Below are 25,836 nucleotides of genomic sequence, written 5' to 3'. Positions count from 1 at the left end.
AATATCCCAATTTCAGATTTTTAGCTGCAAAAAAACCTTCCAAAAAATATATATATATAAGTATCAACACAATGCTGAATCTTTTTACTCTATTCAAACATGTAATTTTCAACTTATATAAAATACTTTTTGCTTATTTTCACTTTTTCTTTAACAAAGAACCTAGAATTATTGTCTCCTAGTTGTAAATGAGTTAAAAACATCTATTACTTAATGAAAATGTAATAATAAGAGGCTCCCATGAGCTAAATTGCTCAGCTGGTTCAACTTGGCATTTCAAGGGCAATAAATTTATCTAGGAAATGTTCAACAATTTTGACTCAAGAAGACTTTGTAGGACTTATCATAAGGATCATTTCAGCTATTGAAAGTTTCATTCTATCTATTAGTTTTCAAGATATTGGCTGAAAACTGTAAAAACAAAACATCATTTTTCATCTTTCAAGGGCAATAACTCTTACAAGGAGTCGTCTGACAAATTTGATCCCTCCAAGACTTATAAGGATTATTTCAGCAATTGAAAGAATGTGGCTACACCGAACAGTTTTGGAGATATAGGCAGCCATGTTTTTGATGTATCAAAAATTCCCATACAATTCCATGCAGGATACCACAAGGAACATTCATACCAAGTTTGGCCAAACAGTGTCAGAGGAGAAAATTTTTGAAACAAATACCATTGAAAATAGCAAAAAAACGTAGAAAAGGGCAATAACTCAAACATGGCATAACAGCTTAAAACAAAAATTGGACCACAGATAGATCTCATCATGCTAAACACCCTGCCAGAATTTGGCTAAACCTAATGGTTTTGGAGATATATGCGAAAAACTACTGTCTGACCCAATGTTCTATCTTTAGTAATGGTGGCCATATATTTCCACAGATCAAAAATCCCCATACCAATTTAATGAAGGATACCCCAAGGAACATTCATACTAAGTTAGGTTCCAATTTGTCAAGTAGTGTCAGAGGAGAAGAGTTTTGAAATATTGTTGACGATGACGACAATGGACGCCAAGTGATGGCAATAGCTTACATGGCCTTTGGTCAGATGAGCCAAAAAAAAAATTCTCTACCTTGTCACAGCACCCACAACATAACCATCTACCACAGGGGTATGGTCTCAGTGTAGGTCGCCTACCAGTTCCCTCATACTCCAACTCTGACAAAAACTTTGCCTCAGCCATCATATTCCTGACAGAAATGAAGTAAATCTTTAATGTACACAGGTAGAATGGCATCATATGTTTCCACATTTTTTAAAACATGTTAAGGACCAGTAAGAAAATGTTTGTTTCTGTGCATATAAAACTCACTAAATCATATAGTTTCAAAAATCATACAACAACCATACTCTTTCCAAACGTAAAGTCCAATGGAAAATATATTGCTTTAGGACTAGATTTACACATTTTTTAATGAATGAATGTATTAGCTCTAGACATTTTTATGGGGGTCCTAAACATATGAAAATAATAATACAAAGATGTGTTTTTCAAAACATTTGAAAAACATTTGTTGCAATTTGCTTTATGAAGTGAAAGGCAAAAAGTTATACCTATCTTCTCATTTGTTACCAGATTATACTGACTTGTAAAATGACAGGTGCTACCGGCAGAACATGCCTTTTAAAGCACCTGATGTCTGTTTTAGTGGAATATCATATTGCTTGTGCTTTAGGGTTTTGTACAACTACATGTTTTTCTTATCTTCAGTTTTTATGTGTAATAATTTTACTCTGTTAACTACATAAAGTCATTGTTTCCTATGTTCACGTTCTGGCCATGTCTTTTAGGATTTTGACATATTTGAATTATACCATTACTAAGGCTCCAGTATTTTTATTGCTGACATTTGTATTTTTTCAAATTTAAAAAGGGATATAGTTCCCTTTTATCTTATGACAACAAGGGAGAAAGAATTTATGATGACAAACCTCTTTTTATCCAACCGAACAAGTTTAGATATATTATAAGCAAACTGAATATCTTCTACAACTACTTCAGGATAAGCTTCTCTGTAATGAATATAAAAAAAACACTTATTTATGAAGCTGTGAAATCTTGTCTCCTTATGAAACTGACACATCCAGCATTTAATTTTAAAAGTGATTATTTGGAAACTGTTTTTTTTTAAAGATAAAATCTCAAGGTTTTCTCGCATTTCTAATGTATACATAGAAATAGTCATGCAGTAAGACAAACCAGATATTAAATTGTTCGTCTTAGACTAAAAGTAACATGAAAAAATATACCAATAAAATGCAACAGATTCCTGAAAAAATGACATTAAACAAAATAAATACTAAAAAAAACACATACTATACTATTGGAGGGAGTGAGGTATGATTTCACATACTATACTCTTGGAAGCAGTGAGGTATGATTTCACATACTATACTATTGGAGGCAGTGAGGTATGATTTCACATACTATACTCTTGGAAGCAGTGAGGTATGATTTCACATACTATACTATTGGAGGCAGTGAGGTACGATTTCACATACTATACTCTTGGAAGCAGTGAGGTATGATTTCACATACTATACTATTGGAGGCAGTGAGGTATGATTTCACATACTATACTCTTGGAAGCAGTGAGGTATGATTTCACATACTATACTATTGGAGGCAGTGAGGTATGATTTCACATACTATACTCTTGGAAGCAGTGAGGTATGATTTCACATACTATACTACTGGAGGCAGTGAGGTATGATTTCACATACTATACTCTTGGAAGCAGTGAGGTATGATTTCACATACTATACTATTGGAGGCAGTGAGGTATGATTTCACATACTATATTCTTGGAGGCAGTGAGGTATGATTTCACATACTATACTCTTGGAAGCAGTGAGGTATGATTTCACATACTATATTCTTGGAGGCAGTGAGGTATGATTTCACATACTATATTCTTGGAGGCAGGGAGGTATGATTTCAAATACTATATTCTTGGAGGCAGTGAGGTATGATTTTAAGCTACTCCATTGGTATTTATCACAAATACCTCTCCCAAACATGATGTAGTATGAATCTTACAGTGTACAGTGATACTGTTGCATTTTAAATTTTTTTTTTTTTTATCAGTGGACCAAATTTAATGACATAAAGAAAGGACTGTACTTACTGGAAGTGTTGCTGTATGATATTTTTATAACATTTATCCTTTGGTATATGATACAGCATGATAGTTCTGGATACCTGTCAATAAAGACATAGTACTGTATTACTGTGGGTTGACTATGTGTGTTTCAATTAACTGTAGCAAATGTACTATATATATACATCAGCTGTGTCATTACAGCTCAACAATATGGACTGCTCTAGTGACATTCTAAAAAGCCTCTTGTTTCATTTTTCATTCCAAAATTTCTGATGTAGAACCTATTGAAATCTGAAGACCAATCTGCATTTTATTGTTTACTTCCAGGATGCAAAATCTTCTACTTTTTCTTCACATTTTTATCATTTGTCTTTTTTTTTTAACTGTTTCTTTTACACAAAAAATGTTTTGCTTTTAATACTGATATACGGTTACTCAATTAATGATGAATCTGCATGTATTGAATGGTAGACGAGGACTCATTCCCATGAAACCATGGAGCTTTTTGCAGCTGGGTTCAGATGAGTCAGGCTAGTAGATTATTTTTATGAACACAATTAACCTTCACAATGATTCTACATCACTGACAACAGAAACAATAATGTTGACCAGGAGTTATTAACACATACCTGTTCATCTTTTTTGAAGTCAAGGTTGAGAGAAAAGTGCCTCATTAAAGCTACCAATATTATCAGATACACTACAGCAAGGATGGCATGGACCCATAGGTATTTGGAACTGGATAAACAATACTAACATGTATGAAGCTGTGATATTCCCAAACACATAATATCAATGTTATAGTCTCTATAAACTTTGCATATTTGAAACAAAGTACAATATCCTCTGAAAAGTAGGCCTTGCCTGACATTAAAAGTTTAAGTGTTGTATTTCCATTTGAGTATGGAAACAAAATTATATTGAACACTGCAACAAATTTTATTCTGAGGAAGCTCCAGGGCCCTTAATCACTCACCAGGGTACTACACTGTACACAAGTACTTAAATAAATATTTGTCGAACCCTGAAGTAATAGGGCAAATATAAATACAAAGTTTAAGTTCAATATAGCCCTGAACTTTGATTGTGATTTTAATGTTTGGATCAAAGAGGCCCGTTTTTGCAAAATTACAAAATTGCTTTTCACTTTACTTTTTTTTGCCTAGTTCTAAAGCTCTAAATAAAATTTTTACAAAATACTGTATGTTTGTGTGTATAATATGCATTTATGTATTGTGTGCAGTGCAATTTTGAAGGTCTAAACGTGTGAAAAAAACTTTTTTAGACTTAGATTGCAGTAAAATTTTGTAAGACAAAAGATCAATATTTTGCACTTGATTGGTCAATTTATTTACCTTGATGTGCAATTTCCTAAAAAAAAATGTGAAGGAATGAAACTTATATGCTTTACGTCATGTAAAGATCAGTAGCTATATAAATTGAATAATTTTAATATCAATGCTTGATAAAATTGACACAGGATGTATAAAATGTCTTATAAAACAAAATCTAAAGTCGGGAAAATCGAACATTATTGGTTTTGGTTGTAACTCAAATTTCACAATTTTTCATTTAAAAACACACTTTTAAGAAAGAAAATTGTAAGAAATAATCAAAATAAGTATCAAAATAATCATTTTCAACAGCAAAAGCATTTGATAAGTAGGGTTTGACAAAAAAGGACTTTGTTACTTTTTGGTTTTTAGTTGTTTCATTTCTATCTCTAACTATGTTTTATAAGATGGAAATATTGTACAACCTTTGTTTGAAACATGTTATTAAGACATTTGAACATGATTTGAAGAAAATATCACTAAAAATTCAATACTTTAAGATGTATTTGATGATTAGATAACATTTCACTTCCAATTTGTTTGTTTACTTTACACATTGTCTTTTCTCATACCAAAAATCTGTAATTTCTTGGCCAATTCTTATATATTGATGCATAATACACATCCCCATACTGTGGAAATAATTTCTATGTAAAAATGTGCGCATTACACACCAAAATACGGTATAACATTTTTTTTCTTCAACATACAATCCCATAACTAGATAAAAACTTACTCAGGATTCAAATTTCCAATAGTTGTATGTCCAAGATCTGTCTGGTTACCAACTGGGAACAAAAAGCAGCATGATTATTATTTTTTTTTAAACTTATATCTTATCTTATACTATACAAAAGCATCAACATTTATTTACTATATTTATGAGACATGTATAAATATATTGTCTAACATTCTAGCCACATTTATGGATTTTGCAACAGTAGTTAAAGTGGTATATAAGTTTATATCAGTATCCATCCTTGTTATTTGCTGAAATGTTTAACTTACCCATTGAACAGACATAATATTGACATATATTTATGTTAAAATGATGACTTACACGCAAAACTTAAGATTTGCCAGCAGTTACAACATTTATATCACAAAATGATATCATAAAGTATCATTTCTTTGTAACTTTTATTAATTTTTAATGAAATTAGGATGTTTGCAGGTGGTTTTTCAATAAAGATATACAGGCCACATAACCTAAATATTTTGTCAAAAGTTGTCTTGGTACAATAGGCTTTTATTATTTGGAATATTTGAGTTGTTGACGTAAGTGGCCACAATCTCATGCAAAGAATATTCACACTAGAGAGAAATCACTAACCTGAACTAAGTATCATTTTGTAAATGTAGTAGATGAAAAATAGTGGTAAAATATCAGAAACTGACAAAAGTATATTCAGGTAACAAAAAATTACCATAAAACATGCCATTAACAATTATTTTTTGAAACCCCCAGAATGATCTTGAACTTGATATCACAAAGCAATAAATCATGCGATAAAAATTTACTTAAAGATTTCACTGGTAAATGTACTAATGCACTCACACAGGTTGTGATACGAACAATAATTCAAGAAGCAATTGTAACTATCAAAAATTAGTGTCCTTTCTGTCAAAACATTGAATTTTTGTTCCTTAATGTAATTGAAAAATGTAGTAATAAGCACCACCATTATATAACCATGTTGAAAATATAGCAAAAAAAAACAAATCATAGCCTAAAACCGTCCCCCATCAATCCTTTCTTTAAGTGTTTTATGAATGTAGTTATATAATAGACAATGTATATATTACTTACTATTGTCTCCTTGGAAGTTAACTGGTAAGACAATTACAATAGATAGAACAGTGATTATAGCTGTGTATAGGATAAGGTATCTCTGGAACGATAGGTACTGTAGAGCATCTCTACCATTCTTATGGGCAATGTCACTGTCTCTAATAATATAAAATTTATCATGATCCGAAGCAGAATATTGTTCAATATGTGTAACATAATAATGTACAACCATAGGGTACTGTTAACAAAGTTTATCATTTTTATTGAAATTTAACAGATATCAAAGGTGTATTCCACGAAAATTTCTGAAGACAATAATTAGACAAATAAAAATTGTACCTGCGAAATCAATTATTAACACTTTATAATCTGTAATCATTTTCTGAAGCCGTGAAAATTGATACCTGCAAATATATTCACTTCAAAGAATCCACAAAAATTAGAAACCCCAAAAATTAATACATTTACAGTATACTGGTACTTACTTGACTTTAAAGAAAGCACCAATCCAGGCAAAGAAATGCTAAAAAAGTCATAAAATTCTTATATAAAACTACCATAGAAGACTTGTTTATCATAGGAGCCCCCACCTCATTTGTTAGTAGTGATTTTTTTTGATATATCAAATATGTCTGTAAGACACTTATGATACCCCCGCTCACTAGATTTGCAAAATTAGGAACACGTTTATTTTTGTATGAAGATATGGTTTGCAGATTCAGAAATCCTTCCAAGACTTGCAATGACAAACTGTTCCAGTACCGTAACTCGAAAAATTTGAGGATCAATTTGGGGATCAGAAATTCCTAAATACATGCATATCTACATATTGTATCCTGGCCACATACTGTCATGAAATTCTGTTTGGTAGTGTCAAGACTAGTTGCGATGAGAAAAAGAGGACCAATGGACGGACTAATGGACACATATAAAATGTTAATACCCCCAGAACAAACCCTAACTTTGTTGCTGGGATATTTCTGAAAAAATTACTAAGTCTAACTATCACCCAGTTCTGTAATATTCCGAAGTTCCATAATATTTCATGAAAATCAAGATCCTATGACCTTGCACACCATCATTATGTGTAGAAACATCCTGCAAAAAATATTTTAGAAGAGGACATAGCCATACAAAGCCATATAGCCCTATTTCTGATGAAAATGACTGTCTAACTTTCACAAATTTCTGTAATATTTCACGAAAAATCAAGATCCTATGACCTTGCACATCATCATTATGTGTAAAAACACCCTGCAAAAAATATTTTAGATGTAGTTCAAAAACTACAGGAGGAGATAGCCATACAAGCCATGTAGCCCTATTTCTGATGAAAATAAGCAAGTCTAACTTTCACAAATTTCCATAATATGTCACAAAAATCAAAATCCTTTGACCCTCCACACCCTAACTCAATGATCATGTGTAGAAATATCCTGTAAAAAATATTTTAGATGTTGTTCAAAAACTGAAGGAGGAGACAGCCGGACCAGCCATGATCTATATATTTCTGAGAGAAATGACCAATTTCCATAATATTTCACGAAAATCAAAATCCTTTGAACCTCCACACCTTAACTCAATGATCATGTGTAGAAATATCCTGTAAAGTATTTTAGATGTAGTTCAAAAACTGTATGAGGAGATAGCCAGACAAGCAATAATCATGTGTAATGCTGACCAACGGACAAACGGACAAACAGGGGAAAATTAATATGTCCCCGACAGTTTGTCACGGGGGCATAAAAATACTAAGCAAAAACATGAATGCAAAATTCTGTCCACCTATTTTTAAAAAAGAATCAACAAAACGTTAAACAGTTGGAATTAATTCACTATAGGCCATTGAACTTCAGATATAAAGAGCTTCCACATTTGATCTTCATAACATCAGCACCAAGTTTTGTTTTCAATGGCATAATACTGGATATTATTATAATACCTTGATATGTATACTATCATTGCTGTTCTGTGTTATGTAAATAGTTAAGATAGAAGTAATGATACAATGTTAATCTTACAGTATCATGTATGTGTAGATGGGTATCTAATGATTCCTGAGATCCTATATTTGGTTTATCATCATGATCACCATAAAACATTGATGTCCATCTGCAAATTGTACGATAAAAAAACATTTGGTAAGTAACATAATGAGTAAATACTGATATTATAGAACACTTATAACATTTATCAAGAGTTATGTCCCCATTTAATTCAAACATACAGTAAGTGAAGATAATTGTTAAGAAGTACAATTTTCTAACATTCTGTTCTAACTTTCTTTATTTCTAAAATGTTGTAGAGATCAAAATATGTTATTTTAAAGAGCATTCAATATAATATCATATTGACAGATTGGTAGGCTGTTAAAATACACATTTAAGAGTTTACAAATTGTTCCTGATCATTCCTGTTAAGACATGCACTTTGACCTGACCCTATTAAATAAAATACTTTGCGAAGCACAGCTAGATATGCCAGCAGAGGTGGAACCCTGAATAGATAGGGTAAATATACTCCTACAATGAAAGAAGTTGGAACCTCGTTTCTCCATACCCCAAGGCACCAAGTCAGAAAGTAGGTTGCCAGAAAACCTTAAGCATTGTTGGAGAAGGATAAATATGGACACATAATTCAAGCTTGATACAGCTCAGATTTGATTACAATTTAATTTTTGACTATATATATATATATATATATATATATTTATATGAAAAAGGGTGTAACCACTTCTGAGTTATAGTCAGAAAATTGAAGCCCCTTTCTTATCAACAAAGTGCAATTACTCTAAAATTCAAAGGGAGCTTATATCAACATAAATAAACAATTCACCAAAGTTTTACTGATATTGCTGCAAGAATTTTTGAGTTATAGTCCGAAACGGAAAATCACCACATTTTTTGTATGAATAAAGTCCCATAACTCAAAAACAAAAAAGGGGAAATGAATTAAAAACTTCAACAAAAAAAAAAGAAACAATTAACCGATGTTAAAAAAAATGGTTGAAGCATTTGTGAATGACAGACTCACAGAAATCATTATACCATAATATGTCCCACATAGACAGACAGGCTAACAAAAAAAAATTAAATAAAGCAGTTCCCTATGTAACTAGAGAGATGAAAATCACACTACAATATCTATTGATAATATATGTCACTAGCAAAAGTGGCAGTGATTCATCTGAAGAACTCCTCAAATTTATCAATCTATGAAAACTGCTACAGAAAAGTACTGTCACAATATGACACAGCAAATAACCATGTAATCAGACAGAAAGACTTTAAATCTGCAGACATGAAAAAATAAAGTATAAAGAAAAGAAGAAAACTGCAATAAAAAGTAGGTGATAATTATAACAGAAGCCCATTTACCTGTCAGATCAATGGAGCCAGAATACTCCAGGGACAGATTAGTAAAGACAAGTAATATATTGCAGATAACAAGGATATTCATACCATACGAACATATCAAACTGAATTTTGTTTTATTCATATGAATCAGCTATAACTGATCATAAAACTTTAAAAAAAAAATGAAGAGTAAGAAAAGATGTTTTCTGATTAAAATTGTGTACATGGACTTATTTTGACTGTTTTCTGGTAATTAGATGTCCTTTAATTTGATAACATGTTAAGGAATATACAATACATCAATTCCTCGAGTCATACTAACTATACCAAGTTTTTTTCTTTATGCCAAAATATTAATGAGCCAATTTCCAGTATCAGAGACAGATGAATAATTTATAATTCACATACCAAACCAGATTGCTTGACCAAACTTAATATTAATTGTCATGTGTTACTATAAATAATAACAACATATGTCTGTCATCTAGATTACATGTCTTTGGACTAAATGTATGATACTGATAGATGGTCTAATGATAAGGTCAAAATACCAGTAAGACCATGTCAAAAATAGTCCTGTTTATATTTACCAACAATGAAAATGTTTTCTTATTTTGTATTATGATAAGTATTAATTTGTTAGACAATATCTTGGTCATTGAGGACAACAAATTAGTCACATACCTTATAACTGACATTGTTCTGGTTATAATGTACATGTGTATAAATAACTCTGAATTAATAGTAACAAGTGATACTGTAATTTGTTCTTATTTCCTTAGATGTTCCAAACAAGATTTGTTTCAGTCTTATGATATACTTTAAAATAAGATGTTTGTAAGCAATGAAATCTTTAGACCAATTCAAATTGGTATGCTAAGTACCAAAATCGTAAATATTTTGTTTTGTTATGTAACCCATATATAGACTGTTTACCTGACTTTGACCTGAAAATTTCGTTTTTCTTTAATAACAAGAGAAAATCATTTCAGTTTAACCAAGATCTTGTTACAGAACATATTAACAGTACAGAAGGGGTACATAAGTAACACATGTAAAAGATAATATTGTTTGTTGGTAAAATAATAAAAACCCTACACATTGTAATTACTGTTGCGGGATTTCACTGTACCATCTGACCTGGTAAAGGAAAAAAAACACAACATATAAATACAACACATACATACATCAACAGAAACGTGAAATACAATGCTTGGAAAAAAAAGAAAACCAAAAGTAAAATAAAAATATGTAAATACAGTGTATAATAAAAAATAAAACACACAAAATCAAAAGGACTGAAGATCAAGTGCAGAGAGAACAAATATAAAAAAAAATCATATTTATAATTTGGATGATAAATAAACATGCATATATTCCTAATATTCAAATAAATGTTAACTTGACACTTTACACTAATGATAAAATTCAAATTTGCAATCTGCCAGCTTTTCTTAGACTATTTCACACATGAATAAGGTAACTGTATAATTCAGTAATGCTGATGCATGGAATATCATCAAATAAGCAAGTGCAAAGACAAACAAGTTTTTATAATTAAAAATAAAGAAAAAACAGTTTTGTAAAGCTAATGATTGTATAAATCCATGTATAAGCAGACACTGGTGACAACATATTTTGTTACACAACAATCAGAGACAATATTTCAAAAAATGCATTCATAAAGGAGTGATTCCTGGTAAGAAATAATATAACATGATTATATTAACATCATATACACTGCTTTTAAAATGAATACAACCAATAAAGACATAGGAGTGTTCATATTTTCATTAAAATAGTATCATACCAAACTATATCAAAAAGTATACAGATGTACAAACTATTATTTTTATAACAATACTGAATCAGAATTAGTACTGTAAAGCAATTTAGATTTTCACCATCTTGTTACCTCTGCCTCTTTCATTTAACCTCATGTAATTATCATTTTCAAATCAGGAATCATCATAACCCTTAATCCTGTGAAATTAAATTTTTGAAGCATACTTCTCTTCTGTACGGCTAACCAATGCTATTCTACCATAATCCCAGGCAATCTTCCTCAACACACCAAATAATAACAGTAACAACTACAAAATTGAAAATATCAGTTCAATTCCTAGTAACTCAGATCATGTAAATGTCAGTTCAAGCCCTAACAGCTTAGATCATGTAACATCAGTTAAATTCCTTGCATTTACTCCATGTAAATGTTACTTAAATTTTTAGCAGCTTAAATTATATAACATCAGCTTTCTCCTATTTAAGATTTGTTTAATAATAAATTCAAAATAATTTAAACTGTCCACTTTAATAACACACATGGACAAACAGATACGGTAACCATGGCAATTTCTTTATATCCTTTGAACTCTCTTTTGAGGAGTTATGAAAAAATTTTTTTTAATAAATTGAGCAAAAATTAAAAGAGTAATAAAATGCTTCACAGAGTGTAGCTTTTAACAATCACTTAGATCAAATCCTGAACAGCTGGGACATTTCTAACTTGATAAAACTCTAACTTTGGACTGAGATTAAATATTTGACAAAATTCTGAATAGAATGAAAGTGGTCCAAGAGCTTTAAGATTTGAAGATAGACTTAAGAAAAGAGCAATTTTTATAGGTAAAAGAAATGCTCATTTCTTACCCTTTTTTGACCCTTAATACCTAAAAGTAACCCTTTGAATCCATCAAAACCTTGCTTTCATTATATCCATCTAGCAGTATAGTATTAGAGATTAATACACCTTTAATCAATTTATTGACTAGAAACAAGTAAAATGTTGACTTTTGGTCCCTACTTCATTTATGGTAATCACCTCAAAATCAATTCAAACAGAAGTCTGATGGTATGGAACCTTGTGATAAAACATCACACCTTGAAGTGGTAAAATGTGGATATGAGTGATTTTGAGACTGATACAGAAACAATGTTTTTTTATGTTTGTATGACAACAGAATGGATCTCTTTGAAATTGTACCACAAAGTGCCCTACCCCAAAAGGAAGAATGGTTTAATTTTGGAGGTTGTGAATGGACTCTGTGAATAGAACCAATCAGGAGCCAAAGAAGGGGTCACTTCTTTTCAAATTATCATCTAATGGCAAATGCCTAATCACATTTCAAAATTCAAAGCTGTATCAACTGTTCAGTATCTTTAGCAGTAGTATCAAGCTGCACCCTGAAATTTTTATCTAAACATGTACATGTAGTTGTATTTTTTTCAGACATTTTTAAAAAAATCAGTAAACAGTTACTATATATATAACTCACCAGAAACCCAATGACATTAACTGTGAGATTGAATGGTACACCATTGTACAGATCCCAGAATGTGTTCAGTTTGGCATACGGTGTTCTACTGTGATTAAAGCTAGTCAGAGCATCACATGGAACATCAAAGCTATAGTTACTGGCCATTGCCTCTTAGTTACATCATCTCCCACATCTGAAAAATCATTTGAAAAAACTACATGTACATGCACATAGAATGATTTCTCACATACAAATCATCCATAAATAAGGAAGAAAATAATGTTTTGTTTTGGCAAATGATTACCTAATTTCTAAATACCCTGTTTAAAGTCTGGCTCATTTTTTGAACTGAAAAGTAAATATATACACGAGTATTAAGACACAAAAAGTAACTAGTCCCAGTTTACAACCTAAATTTCGTGATGATACAGAACCATATGTTACATACATCCTCAAGCAGTTAAATGTTAATTAGTATCTGGTCCAACTCAGAACCAGTAATAGGTTACGTTACATGTATACTATAATCAGATACGAACAATCAATATACCTCACTGCTTCCATATCCTACCCTTAATATACCCTACTACCTACTAATGAACACATATCATCATGACCAGTAATTGACAAATCAACAAGTTCAGACACAATATTTACAGAATTTGGTGTCTAAATCCAAATTATGAACAATGCTTTAAAATGTTAAACCATAGCATCTGTGAGATTTTAACAAGATTTCTACACAAATAAAAAAAAAAAACATACCATAAATGTATTAATGGTTGCAACCAGAATCCTGTAGCATTGTCCGAAAGATAACACAGTTCTAGTGGTATTGATTTGACACCACTATAGACAGATCAATACCCATATCAAGTCAGATCTCACAATCAATATAACAAATTGTTCATGGTATAAATATCATTTATAATTATATTTACAAAATGTATCAGGATTTAGGTATAGATTATGTCATGATAATACATGTACTACATCCTGATTAACTGTATTACATGTATTTCCAAGGAAGGAAAGATACTCCAGTGTCTGTCAACAGGATACGTAATAAAAAAAAGAAAGAACTCTTATCAAATGATTTTATCTTTCAAACATTTTAATATTTAAGAATGGCATTATACTAACCATGTACGTGTAAAATTTAAAATGCTATCAGAGTGATATGGATCAATGCAATCAAATTTCAAGTGAGTTAAGTCAAGTAAATAGATCTTTTCTATTTGGGTAGTAAATTAGCATGTGCGATATATACTTCGTTGAAGTAAGGTTTGGAATAAACCAAAAGGATCTTTTGTATATATTGTGCATGCACAAAGACTACTCTACTGTAAATATAAAAAAAAACCCAGAACTGTATCTTAGTCTATGAATAACAACAATCATTTAAATCATTTATATTTTTTTTCGCCATTTCCAAGATGCTATAAACAACAAAGAAAATCCTACTTCAAACAGAACAAACAAAAAAAAATGTTTTTTAATTGAACCTGAAATAGTGAATTCTATTATTTATTGTGGTTGCTAATAACTTTAAAAGTTACCTTTAGACTCTTAAGTTGGTGGTGTGGCACTTGTAAAACAAATTCATTCATAGACAATTTATTGTCCTGACATTATGAAAGCACTTGTTTCTGGCCCCTGATTTCAGAATGACAGAAAATGTTCAATTAAGCAATTCTTTTCACTTGCAAGTCTCAATGTTAATTGTTTTCTAGACTGATGAAAAACAGGCCCCTGGAAAGTGGATTTTTATTTTGTCTGAACAACTAATCTTTCATGGCATTAAACTTATTTTTCTCATGCAGCATCTTTTACACCAAGTAATTTCTTGCCCAAAAGGTGAAGTAATTTTATATGCTTAAAAAATAGTTCCCATTGAATCAAAGTTTGTGAATGAAAATTTTCTAAATTTATTCTTTCAAAAATATTGCAATGGTAATTTGTAGGGACACACATCAACATTCCAATAGCTCATGATAACATTTCTCTGAATTTCATCTTCAATTGACTTGACAGCAATCTTCCAAACATGACCACTGCAAAAGTTGAAAATGGCTAAAAAATCACCTAAAGTTTTCGGTTTGTCCTTAGTATCCCTATCCTTAGGAAAACTGGATAAATATGAGGTTTCAAAGTTTACACTTAGTCAACAAATACTGAAAATGTGCATCGTTACTTGTTCTCGCTGGGTTTACTTTTACAATTGCTAGGACCGAAAGTGAAAAAACTGTGACTTTGACATTTATAGACAAACTGGTTTTCCTCAGCACTTTTCATGTTAGCGATTACACTAGAAACATGGCACACTTTCTAGTGTCATTGAAGATCGCAAGTTAGTGCCAAGGAAACCTGATTTGTCTAGTGATGTTGCAGTAGTTTCACTTTCAGTCGAAGCAATTGAAGAATGTACAATCATTGTTTTGATTTGATCAGAAGTATTTCTTGGTGAAACTTGTGTTTGTTTATTAGTTTCAACATTAAAGATTTGTTCAGTGATTGCAGAGCAGTCAATAGTAATATGTTTGATTTTATTTGTAAAAAATTGATTTGAAGCCAGGCATCCCCAAATTGGGGATCACCCTTTTCATGGATGCATATTTGATAGTGGGAACAATCCCTTGTCTTTCAAGGTTGTAGTGTTGCTTCAAAAGAATATTCTTGTTTTTAAACATTTCATGCAAAGGGAAATAACTCACTTACTTTTTTAGAAAACCAAAGGAATGTTATATGCCCATGAAAGGAGTTACAATGTAGAGTACCAGTTGTTCAAAAATGATAAAAAAAAAAAATAAGGGACTAATACACATGGGCTCACAAAAAAAATTCTGCAAGATGAGAGAAAAGAATTTTCTGGCATGACAATTTTCTTCAACTCCTGCAATACCATGCATCACAATGTAACATGTGAAAATCAACCAAGCAGCTCCTGAGAATATAATTGGAGTAGGACCTCATGATTCTTCTGAAACATTTCAGTTTTCAACTTTCTCATAATAAACCCTGGTATATACCTCAACAAACTGAAAAAATCATGACTAAAAATGACCTAATAATTACGTAAGTCCCATCCTTTTTGCTACTCACTTATTTTTGTGTCATCATTATTCACTAATTAAAGCACACCCATAGTACTCATTTCTTTTGATATCTTGTATAACAAGTATGGTGTCAGTGCTCAAGATGCACTTCAAAGTAGTTACCAGTTAAGTATTCTTAAATGTTGATTTGTGTACTATTTTTTTTTATTTACATCATTTATGATTTTGTGTAAAGTTTGTTGGCCCACATTGTTAGGTTTATTGCATTTATAAACAAATTTCTTTTGTTGTAACTTTCTACATGGTTCTGCAGATGAGATCATGTGGCTGAAATATGGTCTTTGTCCATACAAGAAAACTAAAATGAATTTAAATGACACTATTTCTTAAATGTTTTTATTTAAGGTAGATTATACTTAGGTAGATCCTACTAAACAAATTAGTATAATTTTCTTAAAAAATAACCTTGCGTATTGTAAAACTGTCAGTGATTGAATTTAAGGGGAAATACTTGGTAAATGCAAGTATATATTCAATTTTGCCAGTAGAAATTATTTCCACTTGCTAAAATTTGCTACTGGAATTCTATATATTATATTAGTTAAGTCCAGAAATAACAAAAACAAAAAAAAACTTTAGCGAGTGTAAATTTTCAGTACTTGCTAAAGTTTTTAAAAATAAATTTAAAATTTAGCTAAATTCAGCTAGTGCAAAAAATTCTGAAATTCAATCCCTGACTAATTTAGGTGATTTCAACAACTATACAGACTCTGTAGGGAAGTTTGACTACTATGCAGACTAGTAAAAAACTGCTGTACAGATAATCTTTAAAAAATTTCATAAAAAATGCTTATCTGATATTCTTTCATATTTTAAAAGGAAAATGGGGGTTAACTGTACCATTTTTTTGTAATTTAAAGTTACATTTTCACAATGGTCTCACTAACCACTTCTAAGGTTTCCATTACTTTACATGTTAAAAAAGTAATTTTCAAAATTTGACTGAATTCCCAGGACAAATGTCAGCTTAAAGTTGCATACCATTGCAAAGCTTGGAAAAAAAGGCTTTCAAAATCATTATGCTAATGGTACGATAATCGTGGAAATTCTTCACAAAATTTAAAATAATACTGAAAATCCATTTGACCCGGAAGTGGTTGAGACCAGAACATTTTCCTGCCAATTATCTCCCCTTCATGAGGAATTTTAAAATTAATGTTTATAACTTAACAATTGATAGTTTTATGTCAAAAATTCAATTAAAATTTTTTAAAGATTAATATGTTTACACCATTTCAAGCACTATTTGCTCATTAAAAATACATGTACACTCATCTGTGTATTTTTGCGAGATGACAGAAAAGTATGCTTTTTGTAATACATTGTAGGTATGATCAACCCTAAAATTTTCATATTGATACATGTACAATAGGAAAATGTAATGATTTTCCTCGTATTTGGTAGAAATATAAAGTAATTGTTGAATTACCATTTTAATGGTCAATTCATTTATTTAATAAAATGCTCCACTGGACAGAGCATGATACCAACTCAGTCGTCCAATGAAAGTCAGCATCCAAACTTGGATTGAAATTTTACCATGTGATAAAATGGAGTACCAATCTTATGCTGATATATATACTGCATATGATTTTCTAGTTCTGAAGTACAAGAGTTTAGCTGTCGTTACAAGTATGCTATAGCCTATAGTCTAAACTAGGATGGAAATTTAGTTCTGTAGAATAATAAATTATTAATCAACTACCCAAAATACGTTAAAATGTCTAAAACTGACCAATTGATATGAATTCAAACCAGGCATCTATACAGGGCCAATACAGCATCATAACTTCCGGTCATTTGACACTGCCATTTTGAATTAGATATTCTCACTTCATTATTCTGCTGGATTATTTATGTATATGTACCTAAACATGTAATTAACCAAACAAATAATAAACTTCGAATAAGGCAAGGAAACTTTATTTTGATTTGGCATATCATTCAAATACAATCACAAGCTCTAAAGAGCTTCAGACCAAATATAAAAACATACATCATGTAACATAAACCAGACAAACTAGAATCAAAGGATGTGCACACAGTAACCAAAACAAAAAGGAATCCAACATAACTATGATATGCAAACCAATAATTTATTACACCTGGCAACCCTATTCTAATGCCTAAAACAAAAGAACAGAATATAATTTCAATTGCACAATTGTATATCTAAAATGTTCTTTCAGAATTGTTATTTCAGGAACTTTGATCAGCAGGACTAAAAGCTGCAGAAACACAAAAAAATCTTCTGTTTTATACAAAAAGGATATTTAAGACTGATTAATGCAAATGAATCTACATGTTCTTGACATGACATGAAAACAAATCATCTACTTGAGTTGGTTAATAAAATTGTCAATAAATATGTAATTTCATATTGGCCCTGTTATAGGTTTCGGTCAATAATATTGGGCTCGACGATGCCTTGGGACCAATACGACCACAATATGAAATTACATATTTATTAACATATAGTATTGTTAATTTATATTGTAAATTCTGTTACAATAACTAGATTCGTAAAATCAGCAAACATTCCCATGTAACAAGGTGCACAATAATTTTATTTTCCACTTGTGTTACATTTTGTAGTGCATACCTCAGAAGTTTGGCCGTGAAACATTTGATGTGTGTAGAGATACAGTATTTGTATCTAGTGTAAAGGTCAACTAATTAGATTCAATACTAGATGTCAATTGGAGATTTGTATTGAAGGTCAGTACCTGAGACTGGTGTTTAAATGTCTGTAAACCAGATGTATATCACCAACAGTAGTCAGTTATAGTTTCATCCTTTGCTACACAACTATTTAATTTGATTTCTGTATTGAAATAAGTTTTGATAGTTGAAGTTGCAAATTAAATATCAAGTTTATTATTGTAATTGAAATGTGCATGATTTTTTAAAATAATTACTATTATAATATCTTTACTCTTATACATTTCAGATCTAACTACTGCTGAATGATGAATTTTATACTTGCACTTTTTGGCATTTACTGATTGACAGGTGATGGTGAGGTCATTTTTCATCATCTTATTGATTGCTTAAATGTAGATATTTGTTCTATTTTGTTCATTTCTTATAGTTTTAGTTCAATATTTTTTTTTGGTTTGATAATCTTGGTAGTCACTTTGGTTCAGATATGGCTACCGCAGATTTCAATTTTAATGCTGCTTTGAATTCACTAGGTGGTAAGTTCGAATCCAGTTCTAGTAAAGGCTCTGTTCGAGATGACAATTCAATTGATGGAGACAATGATGACAACATCAATATTCTTATGGTTCTCGAGTCTGATGTGAATAGAATTTCAGAATTATGTCATGCAATACTTAATCCTTTTGCAACAGATTTTTTTTCAAATATCATCACTACAGTACACAATGCATCGGTATCAGCTATAGATCCAGTAGTTAAGTGACAGTTACAAACCTTCTGTATTGTGTACTGATTTAGGGGCTATCAGTAGTAATCTGTCTTTACACTCTGTCACTACAGTAGTTGAAGAACTAGAAAATGTCATCTCCAGAACCTACTTTATGAAGGACAACCAGACAGCATCCTGATCGTTTCCATAATTATGTTTTGCATCAATAGTTATGTTACTCATGCTAGTCTGATGTAAATGTGATTGTATATTCAGTTTTATTATTTTTATTGTTATTAGGTATGGCTAGTTATTCTCACACCTTTATGATGCCCTCGAGGAAGATGCTTCAATGGTCATTTGCCATGTTTGGATATAATAGTTTAACTAGTTATGTTTATGGGAGATTAATAGGTTCATAACTTATCTAATCTATAGGAAGGAAATGGTAACACCTTTTTTACATTCAAATGTCCATAAGAAAAAGTGGAGTAAAAGTAGATATTTATTTTCCAAGTTGATAAATGGTGTTTATCCATTCACTAAGTTTAACTGGATCTTAGATGAGCCATCAATGTAAGTTTTTAGAAATAAAAGAAGAGAATTTATCTTTCAAGCTGTCGATATGGTGTGTGGTTTCCAGTTTGGCATTGACTTTATGCCTATAGCGTATTTTGTATTCTATATTTGTGATTATGAATTACCCCTATTGGCAGAGTTGCACTTGCGACCTATTTCAGCAAGAAGTGACAGATACTCATACTTTCAGGCATATTGTTGATTTATTTATCAACATGTGCTCTTGATTAATTTGTTTAGTTGAGTATGTTTGGATTTTGTTGTTCTGAATATTTAGTTGTACATGTCTATTTTCAAAATTTGGAAACAATTTTTCTCCTTGGCCTGGGAATGTGTTGCTGGGTATTTAGTTTAGTTGCTATCATGTTTGATGTATGTTAAGCAAAAGCTCATTCAAAAGCTTTTCATTTTTTTCTACTTCACAATACAATTCATGGAACAGTCGTATTTTAAAAAAGTTGAGAAAAGTAAGATGTACTAATGCATCTTTTCCCAGTTTTTCCCAGTTAGTTCCAGACTAGCTGTTCAAAAACCTTACTAGCTCTGATTGTATCAATATTCACGTCAAAGCATACAATCATGCTTTTAAAACTTATGCACAGCTGTCAGTTGTGTCAGTTTGATTTGCATTTGTTAACATTATTCATAGGTTATGTGTTGAATATACCTGGCATTCGAGGGGAACTGTTATAAATCTAGAATTTGTACAAATGAAAAAAACAGACTCACTAAAACTGAAAAAGATATAGCAGGAACTGCAAATATGTGAGTGAAGTTTGGTCTTAAATGTATAGAAATTCATCTTAAGTTTTTTCATATTGACCACTTAAAAAACTTTCTTCAAAGCAAAATGCTACGTCTCTATTTATTGAAGTTTTAAAATGTAGTCAAAACACCTGCTAAACAAAACATTTCAAAGACAAACATGATATTTGATTGGAAGTCCTCAGTTTGTTTGTTTGTTGGGGTTTAACGTCCGAGCAGCAATATTTCAGCTACATTCAGACGATGAACATGAAAAGGATGATAATATGGACATGAAATGATGATGAAATGAAAAAAAAGGATGGGACAGTATAATAGGGTCGACAAATTTTGATTGCCACTTGAAAAATGGGGGATGGGTAAGGTCAAGCAATTTAGCCTCCTGTGGCGGAGCGCAAAGGCTCCTACTCGTATCGAATACCACAGCAGGGTTCTTTAACGTGCGAGGAATGTGACATCTTTCCCAACATGGTGCACCACTATGGTTTGTGGTCAGGTTTTCCGTATTATAGCTTGACAACCCCAGCATGTAACATGCCAGGGGTACCCCATTCCACCACCTGGGCACACATCCCAGTTGATCTGTGGGCAGTTAGGTTTCTGAGTATTATTTAGTCGCCTTTTCAAAAAACTCACTTCAGGTTGTGGTTAAACAAGGTATTCACCGCTGAACCCGAAACTGATCGGTAAAAAAAAATAAATCAAATTTAACAAAGGTGGTAAATGACAAGAATCCACTTTATTTAAGAGGGAACCTAATAAATGCTTTGCTAACACTTAAGGCTAATGCCTTCATCATATTAAGGATGAAAATGAAAATTCAACAATGTTGAAGTACACAGTTCTTGCTTTATACAGGCAATGCCTCTACATGTCCTATTAATCCATTAACTGACCTAAGCCATTTAGATTTTATGGTTTCAGCAGTCAACTGACAATTCATACTTTCCAATTATCCAGTGTGCTTACAATTCTGGGTCTAAGCTATTAATTTAACCATGTAGTTGAACAGTAAACATGCTAAAAAGATTATGAGTGAGAACATCTGTCGGCTGTTTTATGAAATGTATTCTTGGATATATAAAGAATAATATGGAGTAGGCATTGCCTAAATCAGCAAGCACCGTGAGCTTTACCATACATGTACCGTCTGTGTGAGACTCATGAAAATTTTTGCATCACAAGTGCAATATTTTTATTTATATTTCAGCAGCAAGCAAAATCAACATTTTTATTTGAAAATCTGCCTTGTTAAATAATGGAGAATTTTTTTTTCAATGAATGAATGACTTGAAAAAATAATGTTTTTCCAAAATCCCAACCCTATTTATAACTTTACAGCACTTTGCCATTCTTTATAATTTATAACCCTTAAGGTTAGCAACATCCTTTTCAGTTTAAGCCTGGCAGATCAATTTGTACAGATATCGGAAATATTACAGTTCTCCACAGATGATGGGAATATCTTACACATATCATGTGACATAAACAATATTCAGACACAACAGACAGCTGCAAATTCCAAACAAGAAAATGATTGCTTTTCCTTTCTTAGAAAAGCTATGCTTAGATTTGGATAATACAATCCGAGTTACATTTTTTCAAAGGCAGGTTAGGTTCTTGACAACAGCAACGGTTGAACAGTGGTGATCTACATATGTACATCCATATTTTTCAAGAACTTTTTAAAAACATCATATTCACCTCCATTAATAAATGAAAAAAAATTAGAAAAATACTCGAAAACTATTTGAAAAAGATGAACATATTTTTACTGAAACATAATCTAAACCTATGAATTTCTGTTTGATTGAACAAAGCGATGAATTTTCTCTGTAAGGACAGTCACTTTTTGTTACTTCAGGGACATTACTTTTTTTCGTTATTAATACTGGGGAACCTTCTGGGAAATTTAGATAAATGTATTAACTGTAGTAGAACACACCGCTTTACGATGTTCACTCTCATTTTATGTTAGGGGTGGGAGTGCGGAAGAGATTGAAACTCCATGTTATCCTTTATAATGTAACCCAGACGGCCAGAGGCAGACATGGCAGAGGCCAGAGCCAGAGGAAACTATACATCATTACATGACTAAATGAGTAATAGTTACTTGGATGTAAATTTGAAGTTTTGATAGTTGAAAAGCGAAATACTGGGAAAGAAAGTTTAAAAAACATACGAATATTTAAAGATATCTACCTTCAACTTATCGTTACTTACCACACTCTACAGGAATAGTCGTTTTACCTTTTAGAGCTGTCTGCTTTCTTTTCAACAACCGGAAATACGATTTGTATTCTAATGCCCAAATCGTGATACGGAAGCACCTGTCAAATCGTCCCAAATTTATCTCGGTATTTTTTCTTTTTTTTTTTAATTAAATTCATTTCCATTCCACAAAATACTTTTCAGGATCCTTGTGAGTTATTCAATGGAATGATTAGTAAAATGGGAGTAGATCAGATGGAAGGAGAACACTTTAGACCTTTTTTGCACAAATGACCAAGATAAACCTATTCCAGGAATCTCTTATCATGATATTGTGCTTACTAATGCCATCTGTAAATCGAAAAATCAAAACAAATACCACACAAAATATTTTTATGGAAAAAGGCACATATAGGAAAGGAAAAAAACAATAGCTTTGTTACTTCAAACTAGAAATAAGTTATACGTTAACCAATAATGGATCAAATTTAAAGAGGGCATCAATAATATCATAAATGAAATTGTGACATAAAAAGTAACAAAAATTTATCCAATCCATGGGCAAATATGCATATAAACAAACCAGGTAAAAACAGAGGAGAGCATATATTACCCGCAAGGCAAATAAAAAACTATAATAAAAAACATAAAGAGAAAAAAATATTTTAAAAAATCAAAACAATTGCCCAGAGTGAAATATCGAGAAGAGCTCAGAGTAAATATATGAAACATCTGGTGTCTAACCACTTAGAAGTAAAGCTGGACTATTGTATACTAATCCTATTGTCCTATCTAATACATGTAAATTGAAAGGAAAGGGCACTCAATAGCGAAACTACAAAACCTGTGAGCAAGCTCACAAAGAAAATACCCCCCTTTCAAATGGACTTTACATATAATACCCAACCTTCCTATGAAATTACATCAAAATCCCTTGGGCTGTTCAGGAGGAGTTGTGCCTACAAGGTTTTACCATGTAAAACTCTTAGTTTGAATTATCTCCCTTTGGAGTACTCCAGCAGTACCATGAAAAACCCTCAATTTGGAATATCTCCATTTGGAGTCCTTTGACAGTAATTGCGTTCCTTCATACACATCTACATATGATATCCAACCTTTATAAAAATTTTATCAAAATCCCTTTAGCTGTTAAGGAGGAGTTGCAATTACGAGGTTTTAACATGAAAAACCCTTAATTTAAATTATCTCCCTTTGGGGTCCTGCAATAGTAATTATATTCCTTCATGCATATCCCTTTGGAGTCCTCAGACAGTAATGGTATTCCTTTACGCACATTTACATATGATACCCATCCTTCCTATAAAATTTTATCAAAATCCCTTGAGCAGTTAAGGAGGAGATGCACTTAGAAGGAATGTGGTCAGACAGACAGCAGGACAAAGGGACATTCAGTTGGACAGACAGACAGGCAGATGAGGTGATTCCTATATACCCACTAACTTTGTGTGAAGGGGTATAAATACATCATTAATGCCAGATAAAATCCCAATCCCACCATGCAATATATAAATATTATATATGAATGGTATCATTAAATTAATTTAAAAAAAACATTAATCCCCATAAAGCTACTGACCCAGATAATATTATAGCTCACTTCCTGAATAAATTTGCAGAAGAATTGTAACCATTTTTAACATTCTTTTTCATATTTGCCAATTTTCAAACAAGGTGACAAACACAGTGCTATAAATTATAGATCTGTATCTACAACCATAATTTGTTGTACATGTATATAATGTGAGCATATGCATGTACATGGCGTACTAACTAGTGGTACATGTAGCATTCACCTTAGCAATGACATGGTGTACCAACTAGTGGTGCATGTAGCATTCACCTTAGCAATTATGTGGTGTACCAACTAGTGGTACATGAAGCATTCACCTTAGCAATTACATGGTGTACCAACTACTGGTACATGTAGCATTCACCTTAGCAATTACATGGTGTAGTAACTAGTGGTACATGTAGCACTCACCTTAGCAATTACATGGTGTACCAACTAGTGGTACATGTAGCATTTACCTTAGCAATTATAAGGTGTAGTAATTAGCAGTACACACATCATGCACCTAAACAATGATATCTTACATGACACACTGTTTTTTTTTCTATCAATTTTATGAAACAATATATTGACTATTTTTTTTCATTATTGTACAAGAAATCTGGATTTTTCTAATACTCCAATTCCAATATTTTCAATTACTTTGTTGATAATTAATTAAGTAAAAGTGTATATCATTTACATACAAAATTATAACAGTGACAGAAATACACAAAAAACCAAAAAAAAACAGCAGGAACATAAAAAGAATCATTCCTCATACTTTGTAAAAAATAATTCCAAATCATCTTCCAAATATACAGAAGATGTTTACCAAATGCTGGAATTCTTAATCAACAACATATTTGTCCAGTGTGGTGGACACATTTTTCAACAAATGGTCGGCATTACAATGGGACAAATTGTGCTCCTCTACTTGCTGACCTATCCCTTTACTCTTATGAGGCTGATGTTATAGCTGATCTGATCCGAAGAAAGAATATTGTTTAGCTAGATCCTTTAATCTCAGTTTCCGCTATATAGATAACATATTATCTTTATACCATCCTAATTTTGGGAATTTGAAACATCGCATCTACCCCAAAGAACTTGAGATAAAGGATACTACAGACACTGTGAGGTCAGCAACATATCTTGACCTACACTTAGAAATCGATGGTAAAGGAAAACTATTGACTGAACTCTATGACAAACGTGATGACTTTTCATTCAGAATTGCCAACTTTCCTTTCATCTGTGGCAACATCCCTTCAGCACCTGTGTATGGAGTGTTCATATCACAGCTCAATCATTATGCCAGAGCTTGCAGAAACTACACAGACTTTTTGTATCACGCTACAATTCTAACAAA

General features: G+C 31.5%; 1 protein-coding gene across 1 annotated transcript in view; it reads right to left on the bottom strand.

Moving 5' to 3' along the window:
• LOC148623817 (mechanosensitive cation channel TMEM63B-like) overlaps nucleotides 1-25,836 on the bottom strand; it is an 85,041-nt gene that overhangs the window by 19,001 nt on the left and 40,204 nt on the right. The window contains exons 16-26 of the mRNA XM_088566293.1: nucleotides 12,872-13,024; nucleotides 11,604-11,686; nucleotides 10,692-10,733; nucleotides 8,259-8,349; nucleotides 6,723-6,760; nucleotides 6,256-6,395; nucleotides 5,182-5,233; nucleotides 3,741-3,849; nucleotides 3,136-3,209; nucleotides 1,940-2,020; nucleotides 1,080-1,197 (exon numbers count right to left, since the gene is read on the bottom strand). Of these exons, the coding sequence (XP_088422419.1) occupies nucleotides 1,080-1,197; nucleotides 1,940-2,020; nucleotides 3,136-3,209; nucleotides 3,741-3,849; nucleotides 5,182-5,233; nucleotides 6,256-6,395; nucleotides 6,723-6,760; nucleotides 8,259-8,349; nucleotides 10,692-10,733; nucleotides 11,604-11,686; nucleotides 12,872-13,024 (981 nt within the window). The remainder of the gene's footprint in view (nucleotides 1-1,079; nucleotides 1,198-1,939; nucleotides 2,021-3,135; nucleotides 3,210-3,740; nucleotides 3,850-5,181; nucleotides 5,234-6,255; nucleotides 6,396-6,722; nucleotides 6,761-8,258; nucleotides 8,350-10,691; nucleotides 10,734-11,603; nucleotides 11,687-12,871; nucleotides 13,025-25,836) is intronic.

The sequence above is a fragment of the Perna viridis genome, chromosome 2 (assembly GCF_037379345.1).
Source record: "Perna viridis isolate PV_CMFRI_1.1 ecotype Kerala chromosome 2, ASM3737934v1, whole genome shotgun sequence".
Taxonomy (NCBI): Eukaryota; Metazoa; Mollusca; class Bivalvia; order Mytilida; family Mytilidae; genus Perna; species Perna viridis.
The sequence above is the reverse complement of the archived record's forward strand: the minus strand, read 5'-3'. Positions and strand labels throughout refer to the sequence as shown.